Consider the following 18,218-nt stretch of genomic DNA (forward strand, 5'->3'; position numbering starts at 1 on the left):
GCAACTTTGCTATCAGTTTTTGAACAATCAAGCGAGCCTTTACCAGTTGGTGTGGAGAAATATTTTTTAGTTTGATACCTTTCCGATTTGATCAGCAGAATAAAATAATGACTACCTAGTCATTACATTTACCTATATGCGCTACGACAGATTATTTCCTTTGTGATTTCATCACCCTAGAGCAAACCAGAACTATCATAAAAGTCAGGGAGGAGAATTCACATTCAGTGATGAAAATATTTACTGTTGTATCTCCGACCCGGTGCTCTCCTTTTTTAATTATTAAAAAACGAAAGTTCAGTAAAATAAAAGCATAACATCTTAAAACATCGAAACAACTAAAATTGTCTCACAACACGATGTTGAACTGCATGTGGCTTACGACAAGGAGTGATTGTTGCCCAAACTAAACACGGCTTGTGCTAAGATGGCTGCATATCACGCACGTTCATAAAAATATGGCCTAGTTTTAAATAAACTTTTACACTGAAAATTACTAAATATGTATTTCATTGTTTTCTATTTGTTCAGATATATACATATATTGTAGCCGTTCTGACTAGGTACTAAGTAAATAACTTTCAATCGAATTGCTCTCAAAGCACAGGCATTGACATAATTTATGCCGTAACGAAAGTTTTTTAATGAAACCCTTCGAGGGCTTCGAGTGCTGATCAGATCCGTTAGGTAATGTGGTTTAATATTTCATGAGTTTGGGATCATTTCTGTTTCCGCCAGAAACAACGTAGGTTAGGAATTGTTAAATTTCGTAACACTATATTCGTTTCAAATCGTTATTATGAGGAAGTCTACTGAAGTACAAAATTCAACCATCCCCACACGTCTTTTATACATTCATTCATCGTGATCCTGCACCCGGCCGGATGGAAAAGGTGGATTTTGTATTTATTGGTTTTGCCGCCGCGGCCCAATGCTTCCGTACAATTGGGTCGTTAGTAATATTATTGTGGGAAAAGCGATTTTGTTTGCGCTTTGACTTCCAATGTACCGTTTATTGTTATAGATTTGGGCTTTCCTTTATACTCTTTATAGCTTCATATGTTATGTGCGACTTGAAAGCCCACTTTCATAGACCTTCATAAATATGACGCAATAATTTTCCGGATCGTTTTTTACGACTTAGCGACATTTCTACAACAACAATACACTATAAGCCTTACTTTACCTTCCTTACAATTGATAGTTTTGAGGGTTCCGTATCTGAAGGATGACAAACGCAACATTTTTACTATGCCTCCGCTTTCTGTCTGTCCGTGTGCCAGGGCTTGTTTGCCACTACACTATGCCGCTATGGCAACAAATAATTGAAATAAAATAAAATCAGAAAGTATGTATGGCGGGGCTAGAGGCCCCATACAAAAACATGTTTTTTTTCATGTTATTATCTCTATAGCAGTAAAACATGTAAACCACGCGGGTTATTATAAAAATATATATTGAAGTTATTATTAGGTAGGTACATATATTGCATAACAACAAACAGATAAAGTCGCCATCAGATATATCGGAGCGGCCAAGGTGCTAACAAATATCTGAACACGCACTCTAGAGCATTGACAATTAAATAGAGTCTTGTTCAGCTGTTCAGATATTTGTACTTGATAAAAAGTAATCATACGTTAGTAGTAGTAATAGTAAAACACTTTATTGTACAAAAATAAAAACAAAACAGGAAAAATAAAATTAATCATTAGTACAAAGGTGAACTTATCCCTTTAGGGGATCTCTTCCAATTAACCTTTGAGTAATTGAGGAAGAATTGGAGACGGTAGACATCCGTTACAGACGGCGCAAAAAAACGAAGAAGTATTTAGTTTCCATAGTTTACACAGTAATACATATATATTCTACAGGGTGATTTCGGGGTCGTCGAGCAAGAGAGCCAGACATCATATAGAATCCAAAGATGAACCTAATGATGTTGTTAATTATTGTTTATCACCAATAATGATGATTACTTTCCAGATGACAAGTAGGAAAAAACATTTTTGCATACAATTTGGTGACCCTACTCAATGTGACGTCTTGTCGCTTTCCATACAGCGTACTTATGTCAAAAGTCATAGGGTGACCATAATTACTTAGTATAACATTAATTTTACTTGAAAAATAAGAATAATTCAATTCAAGAGTAATTATCTTTTAATCAAATACTACCATATGATAATGTGGATCATTTACAGAGTCAGAAAAAGTGGTTCTGGATCACGACCCCGAAATCACCCTGTATAATATATACATCAGGAAAACATCAGTGTACATTTCAATAGTAAAATACTGTAACATCAAGGACCTCCCTGTTACACAGGCAAAGCGAGTTATTTGTGACTGGTTGCTACCTATCCATTATAATAAGACTGAGGAGATAGTGCAGTGACGATAGGGTGATACACGCTTGTATGGAGAAAATAAACATAACATAGTAATAGGTAACTTATGTTACAATATATCCTTTGTATCTCTCTACTTAGTATTTAGGGACTTGACTGACGGACTGACTAACTTAAACCCCTAGATAACGTTAAATAATTATTAGTACTTATGTTTAGGCATAATTCTTTAGTTTTTAATTCATTAACTGCTTGCCCAATATACAGGCTATGCCTAGTTTGGGGACCCCTGTTCATACTGTTTTATATAAAAGTATCGCTGTATGCATGTAACCTCAACTTCATGTATGTATGTTCCCACCTATATATATACAAAATCAGCAATACCGCACACATCCTATTATCCTATTATTAGTAATGATTAAAGACAAAAATATTTGTTTTTAAAGATTAATTGATAGAACGGAACCTTCGCAACGCGAATCTAGCTCGCACTTGACCGGTTTTTATATAAATTGCCTTTATATTTCAAAGAGAGTACTTAAGTAGCACTACTAAATAATAAACTAAATTCTTATTAAAGTGTATGTATTTTTAGGTAAAAATAAAAGTCGCTGGCGAGATGGCTCTGCCGAAAACAGGGTCATAGGAGATTACGAGGTTGAAGAGTGGAAAGATTCTGGAGGTAAGTTTGAATATTTTAGTCCGGGTCATTTCCCTAACGAATTTCAATATCGATTCGAAATATATTAAGACTTGAATACAACGCCTCTAACACTTAGGTACCTACTGAGCTAATGGGAATGCTTTAAATAATAGTGTATTAGGGCATTAGACTGTATTTAAAATTTATTATTTTACACCATGCATGAAATAAAGCACCAAAAGATTAAAAGCGAAACGTAGACAGCAGTTATTTTTAGACACTATTTATATTTTAAAACCCGTATAAAACTATACCTAAAGAGTAGGTAATTTGATTGTGACGTCACATGCTAGTGTTTCATATAAATTCCATAGTAGCAAAATCGTTTTGACAGTTCGAAAAAAGAAACTGATTTGACTAGTAGTCAAATACCCTTGCACCGTTTAAAATAAATAGAGACAATTCATAGAAATATGTAATTATAAAATTCCGCTTCAATATAGTGCAGATATACCTACTCATTAGTACCTAAGCATGGTAAGATTTGTGATTTTTGTAGATATATCATGACACCTTATAGAAACACGCTTTACAGATCATCCCACGTGTCACATATACCTAAATAATAAATAAATAATAAAAAATATTAAAGGACAACCTTACACAAATTAGCTAAGTAAAAAAGTAAGCTCAAGAAAGCCTATCTTGTGGGTACTCAGACAACAATTATAATTATACTAGCGAACCGCCCCGGCTTCGCACGGGTTACACAAAACCGTAACCAATTATACACCGAAACCTTTAAGAATGACTCTATTGATAGGTGAAAACCGCATGAAAATCCGTTCAGTAGTTTTTGAGTTTATCGCGAACATACAAACAGAAAGTCGCGTCGCGTCCCGGGACTTTGTTTTATAAGGTGTCGTGATAATGTATATGTCGCAGTCAAAAGTGTGAACTGGTCAAAAGAACTTTTAACCGACAAAAACAGGCAATACTGCTTTTGACTGAGCATGTTGGTCAAAAGTAGTTTTACCTGAAAATCATTGGTTAATAGTAATTGTGACTGTTACTATCAGTCAAAAGTACTCCCAAAGATAGGTAGGTTAGGGTTATTTTTTTTTTGCAACGCCCAAAAAATGAAACTGTTCCCAGAGATAGGTAGGTTAGGGTTATTTTTTTTTGCTACGCCCTAAAAACGAAACTGCTGCCAGAAATAGGTATGATTTTCAGGTAAAACTACTTTTGATCAACATGCTCAGTCAAAAGCAGTTTTGCCTGTTTTTGTCGGTTAAAAGTTCTTTTGACCAGTTCACACTTTTGACTGCAACATATACAAATACTAAATAGGGGTCTAACGCAAAATTGTAGTTTTTGCATTGAACTCTTACGCGTTTTAATCAAGGTCAAATCCCATGAAATATTCACTCTGAAACTATAGTATTTGTCAAACTCGATGGGTACGCTGACACATTATGTCATTAAGCAATTATAGGGTTATTTTTATATGTGCCAGGTACTGATTACGAGTCCACACAATCTTCGAATTCGTCACGGCATCGTTGCGGAGTCGTCGCAGTCGTGGCAGCGCTGCTAGTGACCAGCTGACACGCGCTCGCTTCCGCGACATCGTGCCAATACCAGACGTTGTGCTAAATGAGATACGATCACTTCGATAAGTCTATTTGCTATTTGTATATTAGGTATATTACTTGTTATGTTATTTCAGTTATTTGCAAACTCACATTGAGAGGTGTAGCCGGTGTAATCATAAAATTGCTCATAGAAATAAAGGGACACACCGTTTTGCATGTTCCACATTTTTTGTTTCGAACATTTATTTGTTTATAAGTATGTGAATATTGACTTTTATTTTACTGTTGTAGAAAAAGTAACGTAAATATAAATGCAACGGCGTGCCGTTACCCGAGATTTTTAAGAACTAGTATAGTCCGGATCGTAACTACTTCGGTTGTTTTTTACAAAAGTCAGGTCGGCATACCTAGTTTAGTAACTTCAACTGTCGAATTTTAAAATCACTTATTCCTTGTAGCTGCTATATTAAACTGTCATATTGCGCAAATTAAATCCATGTAACAGTCCGCTGCAATTGTCAGCTTTACAAGTATTCGCAACTAAAATTGTTTACACTTGTTTTTATTGAAATGATTTATTTATTATAATTTTAAAACGAAATGTAATTTGATTTCACAAAATCATATGAAATCTCCAAGAATTTAGAATAATAGTTACAACACGGACATCGAATCCTAAAAAAAACTTTGTTTGAGATTATATACTTTATATGAATATCTACGTTAATATTTTTATGAAAATGTAGCTAGTGATGTCATTAGTGTAAATATATTTTTATTGTAATTATATTTTCCGATGAAACAAAGACTGATAGATCTAGATGATAAATGTGCCATATCTAATGAATAAATAGCGTCGCTAATGATAGTTTCTATATAAATCTGATAATTCGTGGTGTAGTTATACTAGACGTTGGTTTACTGCTCATGCAACCGCATATAAAAATTGTAAACATGTATTTTAGAACTTCCTAGATGTACTGACAATATCATAGGCGGTTTCAGAGATCAAATATAGCTACTATGAAAAGTATCCAAGTCACTCCAGGTACCTATGTCTATAATATTTAAAGAAGAGTTCCCTCGATTTATTCAGGATCCCATCATATCAGATCTAAACAAAACGCCAATGGGACCAACTGTGAACAAAAAAACAACGGTTGCACTCCGGGAGTGCCGGCAGAAGTGAAAACTCAATTAATGTCTGCAGCACTATGTATAATTGAGGTTAACGCCATCTAGCGTTATTTCGTCGCATTACTTGAAACCGCTAAGCACATCACTGTTAGTACTCGAGTTATATTAGCACCAGTTAGAGGGAAACTCACAAGATGGCAATTAAATCAATAAAGAAAAACTCATTGTAACAGTTTTTCGATCAGGTCACGGGTCCGTCTTACGTATTACGGTCACGTGACACCTATTTAATTACACAAACGGGTCTACCGCGATATAATTTCATTGTTTTTACCTTTAATTCCGACGTTCGGTGTCTTTCCGTGACCACAGCTGGTGCAACTCAGCTGAAACGTCGGAATTAAAGGTAAAAACAATGAAATTATATCGCGGTAGACCCGTTTGTGTAATTAAATATGTGTACAAAACGCGAGAGTTTAAAGTGTTATATTGCAAACCGACACGTGACACCTGTTACGAGTTTAACAATTTTCCCCCATCACAAAAAGTGCACGGCGCCGCTAAGGAAGTTTTCACTTCAAAAATAATTTTCTGAATTGGTCCAGTCATCTTTGAGAAATCAGGCAGCAAAAACTATCCCATCGAGTTGAGGAACTCCTTCATTTTGGAGTCGGTCAAAACGTTTATAAAGGTAGTAGATACGATGCCAAGAATAGAGCTGTGTAAACTTCTAGAGCTTGCTTCGATAAAGTAATTCTGTATGAGTTCAGTGATGGAGATGCAATTTAGAGAACGAAGTAGTCCGATAAAGGCTAACAACTCCGAATTGAAAACTCTTCTCAACAAAACCCAGACGCAACCAAGGCGATAGAGCCTTATGTGATGATCATAGGTCCTCCGCGAGGCTAGTTTTTATCATCCGCACGCATATCATTAAGTATTACATATTTTATTATTTTACCAAGGTTCCTTTAAGCTTTTTTTAAACTCTAAATATAATTATAGATTATTATTGTAAATATTACATAGATGCTGTGCTATATAATGTTACAACATTATAACTAAATGTATGTATGTATTTATGAACCCGCTAATCAAACTCACTACTTTTAAGAATATGCAATTACTGTAAGTGAATAAATACTTTGAAAATATCATCCACATCTGCAATAAAGACAATATGGCGTGCTTTGTAATATAAATATAAAATATCTGTAATTTATTACAATAACAATAAAGCTTACGTGTGCTAATTCTGTCAAAGTTGATGTTAAGTTTACTCAATGTTAATATCCAATCTTAATAACCTTGTTTATAATATCTTGTGAGCGTTTTGGGGCCCTCTTAAGCCCGCAAGAGTTTTCCACAAAAAAAAAATAGAAACTCGATAAAGTATAAGTAGTACGCATCAGTCCTTAAAATACAATGGTATAATATGTCACTGGCCGGTTCATGTTAAGCATTAAGTAGAAAATATTGTATCGTTATAGTAGAACTGTTCTTGTAAAGTATTATAAAAAATAAAGAAAACCTTTTTTATAGCTGTGCTATTATTTTTGAACCTGTTCCCCAAAAAATGGGAGACTTATTAATTGAAGAGTTTAAGACATTATAATCTTCCGGCACATAAAGTACCTACGCGAGATAAAAACTACAAAGCGCTATCATTCGCTAGAGCTTATTTTGAATGGAGTTAATGTGCCCGGAAGCAGTATTCAAGCGGCCCAGTTTAATGCACTTACTGGCAAGTCACAAAAACTGACGAGTAGAATGTGCCTCCAATTTTAAAATTCGGAAGAATATCGTTGTTCTTTCCGACATACGTCGGCGATGACGCCGTCTGTCGCTGCTGGCGCGGCGCTGTCGCATTTCCTATTCCTGGCGCATCCAGTACCTAAATAATAAAAAATATCCCTCGAACAGGTAAAGATAATTAACATATAGCAAACAAATTAAAATGTATATTATATGTTGATCTATTTGGTTTTTTACTGTATTTAAAAAGTTACTGTTTAGTTTTAACAGATTATTCCCACTTGTGTCCACCTAGGGGTTACCAGTGGCAGCTGAGAAAAACTGTGTTTTATTCTCAGTTGTTGCCACCAAAATATTCACATTTGTCAAGGTATTTTATCAATATATTTTATTAATATATATACATTACAATATATTAGTGGTAACTACTGAGATAAATATTCCCAGTATTTAGCACCATCACACTTTGGTGAACAGAGTAACTTCTGGGAATTTTTATCTTATTGTTCCCAGTGGTAAAAGGTTAGAAAAAAACTTGTCGGTAGCTAGTGAGAATAACCCGTTTTAATTGTCTCGTAACGGAGAAGATAACAGTGATAACATTGTAAATAAAAAATATTAATAAAAGAGATGTGTTTCATGCATTTACAAGAAACAAAAATTTTGTGAGGCGTGCAATCAGAGCAAACACATACGAGGCCTATAGGCCGTGTTATATAAAGGGTAGGTACTCCAGTGGATGCTGCCCTTGCCCGTGTCATAGTCATGGGACACCCATATAGGCGACACCTGCCATGATGCAAGGAGTTAAATATTGCGTGTTGATGAAATCTAATAAAAAGGACTAGGCCATTAGGTGAAGGCGATAGACTAAAATACTGGGCTATGAGATAAAAAAAATCCGGACGACTGCCTAACCAGACTAGGCATCCGCGGCGGGCAGCGTCTCAGTGGCCTGTTGTGACGTCACGGCACGCTGTCCGGTGCGGGTGGCGTTTTAAGCGATGGGAATGTCACATCCCTACGCCAAACAGATATTACTATTTTATTATTGTAGGTACTAAATGTACTAGCCTGAAGGTTTCTAAATGCGGTCGGTTTGCACAACGATATCGCTCCCCAAATCCCCACCCCTCACAACATTTCAAACTTTATCCTCTCGGACTAAGAAATTCATGTTGCACTGGGTTTTTATTTGATAACCATTATTATAATCTCTTCACATATCTCGCATAATAAACCACTTACTCGGTAAAATTTAAAGGAACCTGAGGTTTACTTAAGCTACTTAAGCCCAATAACTGTCCCAGGACTACTTATTCTTATTATTATACTCGTATGTAAAATTATATTATATTTTATGGACAAAAGAGAAAAGTAAATATCAAGTTATCATATTTCGTACAAAAGTTTCATGAAACTCATTCATGCAAGCCAGAGTTTTAACCCACGACCTCCGGTTTATAAAGCTTAAGGATGACTCACGCTAGACCAAGCCGGGCCCGGGCCGAGGCATCCGACATGTCATTTTCTATGACGGCTGATCGGTGATCACGTGGTGCTTTTCATAGAAAACGAAGCGCCGGAACCTCCGGCCCGGTCTAGCGTGAGTAATCCTTTACCGACAATCGGGGCGCTCCCGACAATCTTATACTTAATAATATTAAAAGTTAAAATTATTTTAATTAATCGTGGAATAAATAATTACGAGTATCTACTAATCGTAGAATGAACATTTAGTTTAAACGATGTATTAACGTACTATTGCTAAGTAAGAAATTTTAAGCCAGCCAGTCACTGTTGCTTAATTTTTGTAGCTTTTATACGAACCGGGGAGCCTTTGTTTGTGGAGCAACAAATAACGGGAGTTCCAAGCGAGATAATGCTGATTCATAAAAGATAACAAACATTATGTAATTTGTTTTCCGCAATACAACTTTTCTAAACATAGAATGTTATTAGAATGATAATTTGCTACATAACAGTAACGATATAGAAGATAGCCATTGTTATGAGCGTCCTATGACTATGAGGCTATATCGATTTTATGCAAAATGCAACTAAGTTTCTCGTCGAGGCAGTCTGCGCTATATTAGCCATAAACCGCGCTCATTTTGCCGTGGAAATACTCGTTTCATTACAAAATAAATCATTGATTTATAAATTACTAACACCTGCCGTGACTTCACAGGCTTGCCTTGAACGCGTTAATAATCTTTTATGTGCTTATTTATGTACACGTTGTTTTTTCATACCATTGTTCGGTTTTTACAAATTATTTTGCTTTCTAAGCTCAACTTACATGTTTTACAATTATCACGTTTAATTACTCGTGACTAAGTGTTTTCTAAAACCTGCTGTTTAGGTTTAACCTATAATTTATCTTAATATTTTTGATGCTAAGATACTCCGCCGTCATGCACAATCAGACAACAAACATTTCGCTTTTATAGCCGATATCGCCTGCTATAAAGAAAATATAAAAATAATAAGGCGTACGCGAGGAAAAATAAAATATAATAACACAGACAGCGTCTCATCGAACCGTACTGTAAGTTGAATAGATTTGGAGAATATTTAACTTTATAAATATAGGTATTGTACGAAGCTAGGCGATGCCTGGAAAGGGTCGGTGGTCAATTTGTACGATTTGAATTTCATACAGCGGGTCTCCAATCATAAAGTACGATATCGACGACAGTTACAATTTTGTTTACAAGGATTTATCTGCGGCTGAGTCGCAGCGCGGCGAAGCGACGTTCGTTTTATTCCCCGAGGGGTGATCCTCCTACCAGCATGTGATTACGATATCTGTCAGCTAAAGGTCTCTGCCCACTACACCGTATCATACCATGACCGTACTATGAACGTTTCGGGCACGGAATGTAACGCGACACGGACTACTATTCCCACTAGAACGTGTCCACATCGTTTCATATCCGTGCATAACGGGTTTAGTGCCCGTCGTAACCACGTATCATTCCCATAGCATCCGCCTATAATCCCCGTAGCATCCGCGTTTCATCCCCTTAGTACCCCCGTTTGATTCGCGAGAGTAAGGCTCGTCAGACAGAGCGATCGAATAGTTATCAGACTGGCAAGAGCGAGTAAGAAATATGGCAACGCTTTTGCAGAACGGTCACCATACGCGGTTATAATCCGTATGCTCCCCGTTTCGCCGCCTGCACGCACCGTTCTGGCAACGTTGCGTGCCGTGCACGGAGCGTTTCGGCACCGGCAAAATATCCTCGCCGACAATTTTTGACGGTCCGTGCATGGCACGCGACGGGTATGGTCGGTGACGGAACGGGCTAGTGGGCATAGTCTCATACTTTTTAATACAAAGAATATTTTTTGCCTGAAACATTCCTACTACGGTCATGGTATGATACGGTGTAGTGGGCAGAGACCTTTACGAATACACAAATACCTAACTTGCACATCATTTAAAGTGGCAGTTGACGCAGACTTTCATATGCATTATGAAATTCCGTTTACTTGTGACTGCTACGTAGATATTTCAGGGTTAGTTTAGACAGTTTTCTCAGCAGATAATTCTAACAAAGTGTTGGCAAATGTAATCAAGTAATAATAATGAGATTAAAAAGACTAATAAAACACCAGAATTTTTTTATGAATCCACTCTGTCTTGCCTTTTGCCACGGCTCATGGGAGCCTTGGGGTCCTCTTGGCAACTATTTCCAAGAATCCAGGTCGGCACTAGTTTTTACGTAAGTAACTGCCATCTGACCTTCAAACCCAGAGAGAAAACTAGGCCTTATAGGAAATTTGCCGGTTTTGTCACGATATTTTCCTTAACCGAAAAGCGTCTGGTAAACATCAAATGATATATCGTACATAAGTTCAGAAAAACTTATTGGTACGAACAGTTGTTTGAACCCGCGACCTCTGGGGGCCTAGCCAAGATGACGAACTAACATCGACAAACTCCAAACGAATGATTTCTTTTTATCAGGATGACAAATGCTACGATATCAACGATTGTCATCTTGGTTAACCCCATAATCACAAAGCACCGATCTCTTTGATAACTTATAATTATAATATGTACCTACTTATACATAATATATAATTTTATTCTTAGACTATGTTTTAAATTTACCTAATTCAAAAAATCATTACTTTTGTTGTTTGATTATTTGACCGTATTCTTTTTAATGGTGTTTGTGCATATTTCCGTGGTAATGGAACTAAATATAGGTCATATTACACCGAGAAAGTCTCGCTGAAACTGTTAAAATAGAGTTATCGAGTTGCTCTTATCCAGTTTTTATGTTTCAGCCTGTTCTACATTTCCTAGACTTTTATCAGGAAAATAATTTTCTTACCCATCACATTAATGGCGATAGCAACACCGACTTTTAAAAAATAGTTCTCGTCCACCATTAAAATAATCACTTCCTGTTTGTACCATTTCTTTGTATATAGATGGAAATTTTTATCAACGTTTATGTTTATGCAACTACACTTGGATTATATAGATTATTTTAAAACCGGATGAAAATCCGTTCGGTAGTTTTTGAGTTTATCGCGAACATACAGACAGGCAGAGTCGTCGTCGTCGAGAGCGTCAGAGGACTTTGTTTTATAAAGTGTAGTGATAATCTGAATACGACGCTGTTGAATAATTTTATTACACATTATAGGCTGCTCTGAAAGTCAATTATGAACAAAAACTAACATACGGCGTTCTAACATTAAATTAGTTGCTTGTTTGAATATTTGATTACAATTCTTATAAAGGAAAGAGATGTTTGCAGTCCCCCAAGTCAACGATATCGTCTAATAACAAGGTAGTTGGGAGTAGAGCCGAGATTCCTTGAACGCCTCTCCAGTCCCGAGGCGGCTTACTACTGAACTTGGCGTGAGCTCCCTGGTTTTATTTTTCATTTACCATCTTTGGCCGGCTTAGGGCGCCGTTCAAAAACGGGGATTGTAGATACGAAACGTGCATCTACTGGGGTTTCACTCAAGAACCAACCTATACCGCACTCTGCAACGGATTTATTTACGTAGTTACAAACCAATTCCAGCTTATCTTTAACAGTCTTACGGCCTGATTCGAACAATGCTTATAAGAAGTCACAGCGGTACGATACCGCTCTGTCAGTGTCAAAAGTGACATTTCTTCAACCAAAAAACGTAACTTATGATACTGACAGATCGGTATCGTCGTACCGCTGTGAATTCTTATAAGCATATTGTTCGAATCAGGCCGTTAGTCATTAGCAATATTAGTGAGGGAAGTAGTGTCACCCAATGTATGGGACGTGCAAATTTTGGTATCGGATGAATTCACTTGGCACAGATGTAGTATACGTAAAGCTAAGCCAATCCAGCCCGGTAGCCATCCGCCACCCCCTGGTGGGTAGGCAGGGGTCATCCAAAGTTACACACCGCATATCGGCTTCTATTTACCTACCACCTCGAGTTTGGTATAATTTCCAGATAAATCGGGCATGAGGAATTCATTTTTGAGACATTTAATGTACAGTTTAATAGAAAAAAAGAAAAATATTGACGAACAGATCAAAATCGGTTTGCTATTTTTTTTATTCAACTATTACTATTATCAGCCGAAACTCCAGGTTACATTTATAATGTGTACAAGAGATAAGAAGCGATTTTGAAAAATTCAACCCTTAAGGGGGTTAAAAAGGGGATGAAAGTTTTCGTGTTTTATTTTAAGCTAGGAATTTTAAACTTCGTTAAAAGATATATTATTGAAATACAAGAAAACTAATTTCAGCGTTTTTGAAAATTCATCCCCTAAAGTGGCGAAATAGGGGTTGAAAATTTGTATGGAGATCAAAATTTTTTTCGAGTGTGGGGCTTGAAACTTTTTATATGCGCATATTATTAGAATACAAGAAAAGTGATTTCAGGGTTTTTAAAAATTCATCCTCTAACGGCGTTAAAAAGGAGTTGAAAGCTTGAATCCATTACAAATTACTTTGACTGCCCCCCCCCCCCCCTTTTTTTTGACGGAGTGGGAATGCGTTTATGCACGGTGTGTGGGACTCGCCGCTCCTTTCCCCTCTCCTGGCAAGAGAGGGGGAGAATTTGGCCCTACCCACTAAACCCACTCCGGCGTTTCACCCTCTCTGCCGTTCGTGAGGGCGCACTGGGATCGACTGGGATGACATTCCACCACGGCGCCCTCCGGCAGCCCCGGCTTATCGCCAGGGCCCCCCTCACAATGGGGGAGGATCAGAAACGCTTGATCCCCCCCTCCTCCGACGACGTGTATGGGGCCGTGCAATGCGGGTACGGTACCCGCTGACCCTACTGGGGCTCGAGGCGAGCATACGCTCTTTGCCTTCGACCCTGCCGTCTACGTCGGAGAGGAAGCACGTCAGCAGCCGCTTCTCGCACCCTCTCCGCCTCCTCCTTCTGTGACATGGTTTCTTCGCAGAAGGAGGCCACCGCTTCCCATTTCCTCTCGCTACCCAGCATCGCCGCTATTATGCTGCGTAGCGAGAGGTCCGCTACCCCCGTGGCCGCCCTGAGGGCAGCTCTTTCCACGGGCCAGCGATTGCACTCTTCTAGAGTGTGCTGGGCCGTGTCGTCCGCCGCTCCACATTCGTGGCACTGAGGCCCCGGCTCCCTCTGTATCTTGTGCAGGTAGTGTCCGAGACAGCCGTGTCCGGACACCACCTGCGTTACCCTGTATGTCAGGGCCCCCTTGCTCCGGTCCACCCACTCGTCCATTACCGGGAGAATAGCCCCTATGGTTCGGGTTCCATAGCGGCTATCCTCCAAGGCATCCCTCCATCGCTCTCGTAGGCGCTCCGCGGCTGCCCGCGACACCCTCTCGGCCTCCTCCGCGTCTGGGGGCTCCCCACGCCCCCTCGTTTTCGCCCTCCACCGGTATCTCTCCGCTAGCACCCCCGCGTCCAGCTCCCAAGGCGGGGTGCCGGCAAGAAGGAATGTCGCTGCGTGAGAAGTGGTGCGGTAGGCCCTCACCATCCTCTGGGCCACCACCCTCTGTGGCCGACGGAGCAATGCCCTCGTGCATCTCGTCAGTCGTCCGGCCCAAATTGGCGCCCCGTAGAGCGCCATGCTCCGGACAACCCCCGCATACAGCCGCCTACACTGCGCATTCGGCCCCCCCAAATTTGGCGCCTACCTGCCAGGGGGTGGCGGATATCTACTGGGCTCAATTAGCTTAGCTTTACGTATATTACATCTGTGCTAAGTGGATTCATCCGATACCAAAATTTGCACCTTATGACACTACTTCCCGGGCTATATCTAGTTCAGTCAGCTTATTCATTAAGCCAAAGAAGTACGAGTAAGTTTGTACGATTAGATGTCTGGATGTTTAGATAAGTATTTGTTAAATCGGTTAAATAGATTGAATGATCATGAGTTTGCGGCGCTCGCAGAAGAGACTTTGGGTCCCTGGTCAGCCGACATGAAGGCATTTGTAAGAGTTTTGTCGGCACGGCTGGTCGATTCCACGGGGAACCATACGGCTGGCGCGGACCTCTCTCAACGTACCTATCGCCTTAGCGGCACAAAGGGGTAACGCCGCCAGTGTAAGGGTCCATGCCGCGTGCCGCTGCAGGCTGACCAGTTGGATGGGGTATATTTTTATGATCGGGGTTTTTATTTGTAAGTTTTAGTTTTATATTACTATTATTATTTTATTTTAACTGTCATTAAGTTTAGGTTGTGCGCAAGTGGCAAATGCTCTTAATTTAAAATTCAAAAAAAACTTGTGAGCCCGGTTGCTTGTATGGCTTTTTGATATCGTATGAAGGTACGGGTTATTCCCACTAGTTACCACCAAGTTCTTACCAGTGGTAACTACTGCGAATTTTTTTCCCACCTTTTACCACTGGTAACTACTGAGAATTATTATTCCCAGTAGTTACCACTGGTAAAAGGTGGGAATTTTTATTCCCAGTAGTTACCACCAAAATATTATTAGAGTTATATATATAAAAACAGTATAAATATATACAGGATGTTTTTTTTATAGTCACCTGCAATAATTTACGGGGTGAATATGTAGGTCAACAAGTTTTACTGTGGAATCAATACCGAAATCGCGAAAAAGTTTTACTCTCCCATACAAATATCAACATCAGACCAGTCCAAATGTATGACACAGCCAATTTAAAAAAAATACATTACATACATTTTGCATTAATAAATTGATTTGTGTTTCATTTCAGTAAACTGCCTTGAAAATGATCAAAAATACTAAAACATAAACTTTTTAAGTAATAAAATCACTTGAAAAATAATCTAAAATGTAGATTCTAAATGGACGATTAAACTTATCCTTACACATATTTTAATAAAAATTCCCAGTAGTTACCACCAAACCTAGTTAGTGGGAATTATTTTTCCCAGTAGTTACCAGTAGTAAAAGGTCGGAAAAAATTCCCAGTAGTTACCACTGGTAAGAACATGGTGTTAACTAGTGGGAATAACCCGAAGGTGCGGAACCCTCTATTGAGCGTGGTCCGATACGCTTTTGGCCGGTCTTTTACTCTAAATGTGTTTAGTCTAGTTGTCAAATCAATCAAATCATACAGGTATCCATGCAAACTTCCAACTCCTTTATAATCCCCTTAAGGCGCTCTTATACTCGAGTTTTACGTTTTCAAGGGGGTGAAGCAGACGCAGCGATAGAATAGGCAGAGGGGCACCCCGCGCGCCCCGCCGCACGATTCCCGCGCAACACGTCTACTTCCTTATTCTGTCGCCATCCGTATTCTGGTTTGTTAGTTCCGAATTTATTTTCGGAAATTTATATTGAATAAGGTTTATATATTGACGAAATAAATAAAATTGAAATTGATTATAGGCTAATTCGTATTTTGATGAGTATTTAATGAAATTTACAATGGTGGTAAGTATAGATAATTATATGTAAGGTATAGAATACTAGAGTATTCCTCAGTAAAATAAATAATCAATCATTTCCAATCACAGTTAATTCCACGCTGTTTTATCATTCATGTAGTCTTGTGTGATATAATAAGCTTTAGAAATCGATACTTTTGGGTTCAATTGGCGTAAAGGACATTTTGGCGAAAATGAGTTATATATACAGTTCTATTCAGAATTCCAAGCGCTTTCGTTCTGTATAGTTAAAATTTCAATATCTCTTTAAATGTTGCCAATTTTTTACTATGATTTTGGAAAAACATTTTAGCTCAGGGGGCGTAAATTACCAGTTATAAAATACATAGTATAGTAAAAGTAATTATTATAAATTGTTTTGATATTGGTACATAAATAAATATATATAGATGGTAGGACAGCAGTGATTCTGTTGAAACAAATAAAAAAAAATTGTTTTCTGGCTTAAAGTTTTTGTAAGTACATTACGCCCTTTTTCTAATAAGACAACCATAAAAAAAGAGGCGTAAGGGACGCCCTTCTTAAAAACAGTCGTGTTTTTTGGCGTAACGGACATGCTATTTTCGTAAATAAGCATTGTATCATAAGTTCAAGCAATCAGTTCGAAAGAACTCAAAAAGTTAAGAATAAGCATATATACAGACATCTGTTTATTCAAACAAACAAAAAGGTATGATTTTTTTCTCAAAACAAAACCGTTTTTTGGCTCTCCTAAAAATCGCATTTTGTCCGTTAAACGCTTTGAGCCTACGGTAGTCGATGTGTACCGTAGTTGGTAACGAATACACCCCGAACTTAGAAGAAAAAAGTCTGAGTATGTCACTTACGACCCCCTACTAAACATAGACTCACTAAATTATCAAAAATGTCATGGTCGTAAAGTTTTTGACCAATTTTAAAGGACATTAACTTCTTTCGTATTGAATTTATAGATATGATCGCTAATTTAGGTTAAAGAGACTAACATTTTGAATACTTTTCCAATACACATCAAAAATATAGTTCGATAAATAAATAACGTTTATCAACATTAAACAAAACATCGCAGTTATTCGCGTCTCCTGAAAAGTAGCATTTTGTCCTTTACGCCAATCGAACCCAAAGGTATCTTCAGTCTTGTCTTGACCGGGCGCGTGCAACATTACACTGGACTGCCGAGATAAGCGAGTGTTCAATAACTACTTTGCGTACGATTTCCTATTCCTAAATTATCGATTTAAAAGTAATGTTAAAAATCATATTAATTGTTATATGTGACGTCCCACGGTCAAAGGTACCTTATGGCGGGTATGGAGTTATGCATACCCCAGTAATCTACAATAAATAACCTATCGATAACACAAAAGATCAACCTTCTAGGTTGCGTAGTTACAGAGATATGATTTTTTGAAAATAATGTTGTGAAATGAGCAACTTTACGATAGAGAAGTTTTAAGTTTAGCCGCCTAAAAAACTATGTTCCTGAAGTAAGTTACATAGTTGACTACAAATAATAATGCCTTATATATCTGAGATTAAAAAAATATTGCGACTTGTTCTGTAATGCAAATAGAAACTTTTGATATCGACTGATTTATGTGTATACTAACCAATCTCTTGAAAATAAAGTTTTATTTCATTTTCACGATTGATTGCAATGAGCTCTCAAGATTTAAATTTTATCTATTAGAAAACGACACTGACAGACAGTTTAAGCAAAAAACAATACCGATTTAGAGGTGAAAATGCATTTTCTGACTTTTTCATATAAAATCACAAAATTTAATATTTTTACTTTTAATGTGACACACAATCAATTTTTCTGAGCACATATGAAAGAAATTCTGTCATTCA

The 18,218-nt window shown here is 37.8% G+C and overlaps 1 protein-coding gene across 1 annotated transcript in view; it reads left to right on the forward strand.

The window, feature by feature from the left end:
• Positions 1-4,693, forward strand: part of LOC134806011 (lachesin-like) — a 50,815-nt gene extending 46,122 nt beyond the window's left edge. Inside the window, exons 9-10 of the mRNA XM_063779212.1 lie at positions 2,950-3,036; positions 4,514-4,693. Coding sequence (XP_063635282.1) covers positions 2,950-3,036; positions 4,514-4,605 — 179 coding nt within the window. The 3' untranslated portion in view covers positions 4,606-4,693. The remainder of the gene's footprint in view (positions 1-2,949; positions 3,037-4,513) is intronic.
• Positions 4,694-18,218: the final 13,525 nt, after the last annotated feature.

The sequence above is a fragment of the Cydia splendana genome, chromosome 2 (assembly GCF_910591565.1).
Source record: "Cydia splendana chromosome 2, ilCydSple1.2, whole genome shotgun sequence".
NCBI classification, from domain to species: Eukaryota; Metazoa; Arthropoda; class Insecta; order Lepidoptera; family Tortricidae; genus Cydia; species Cydia splendana.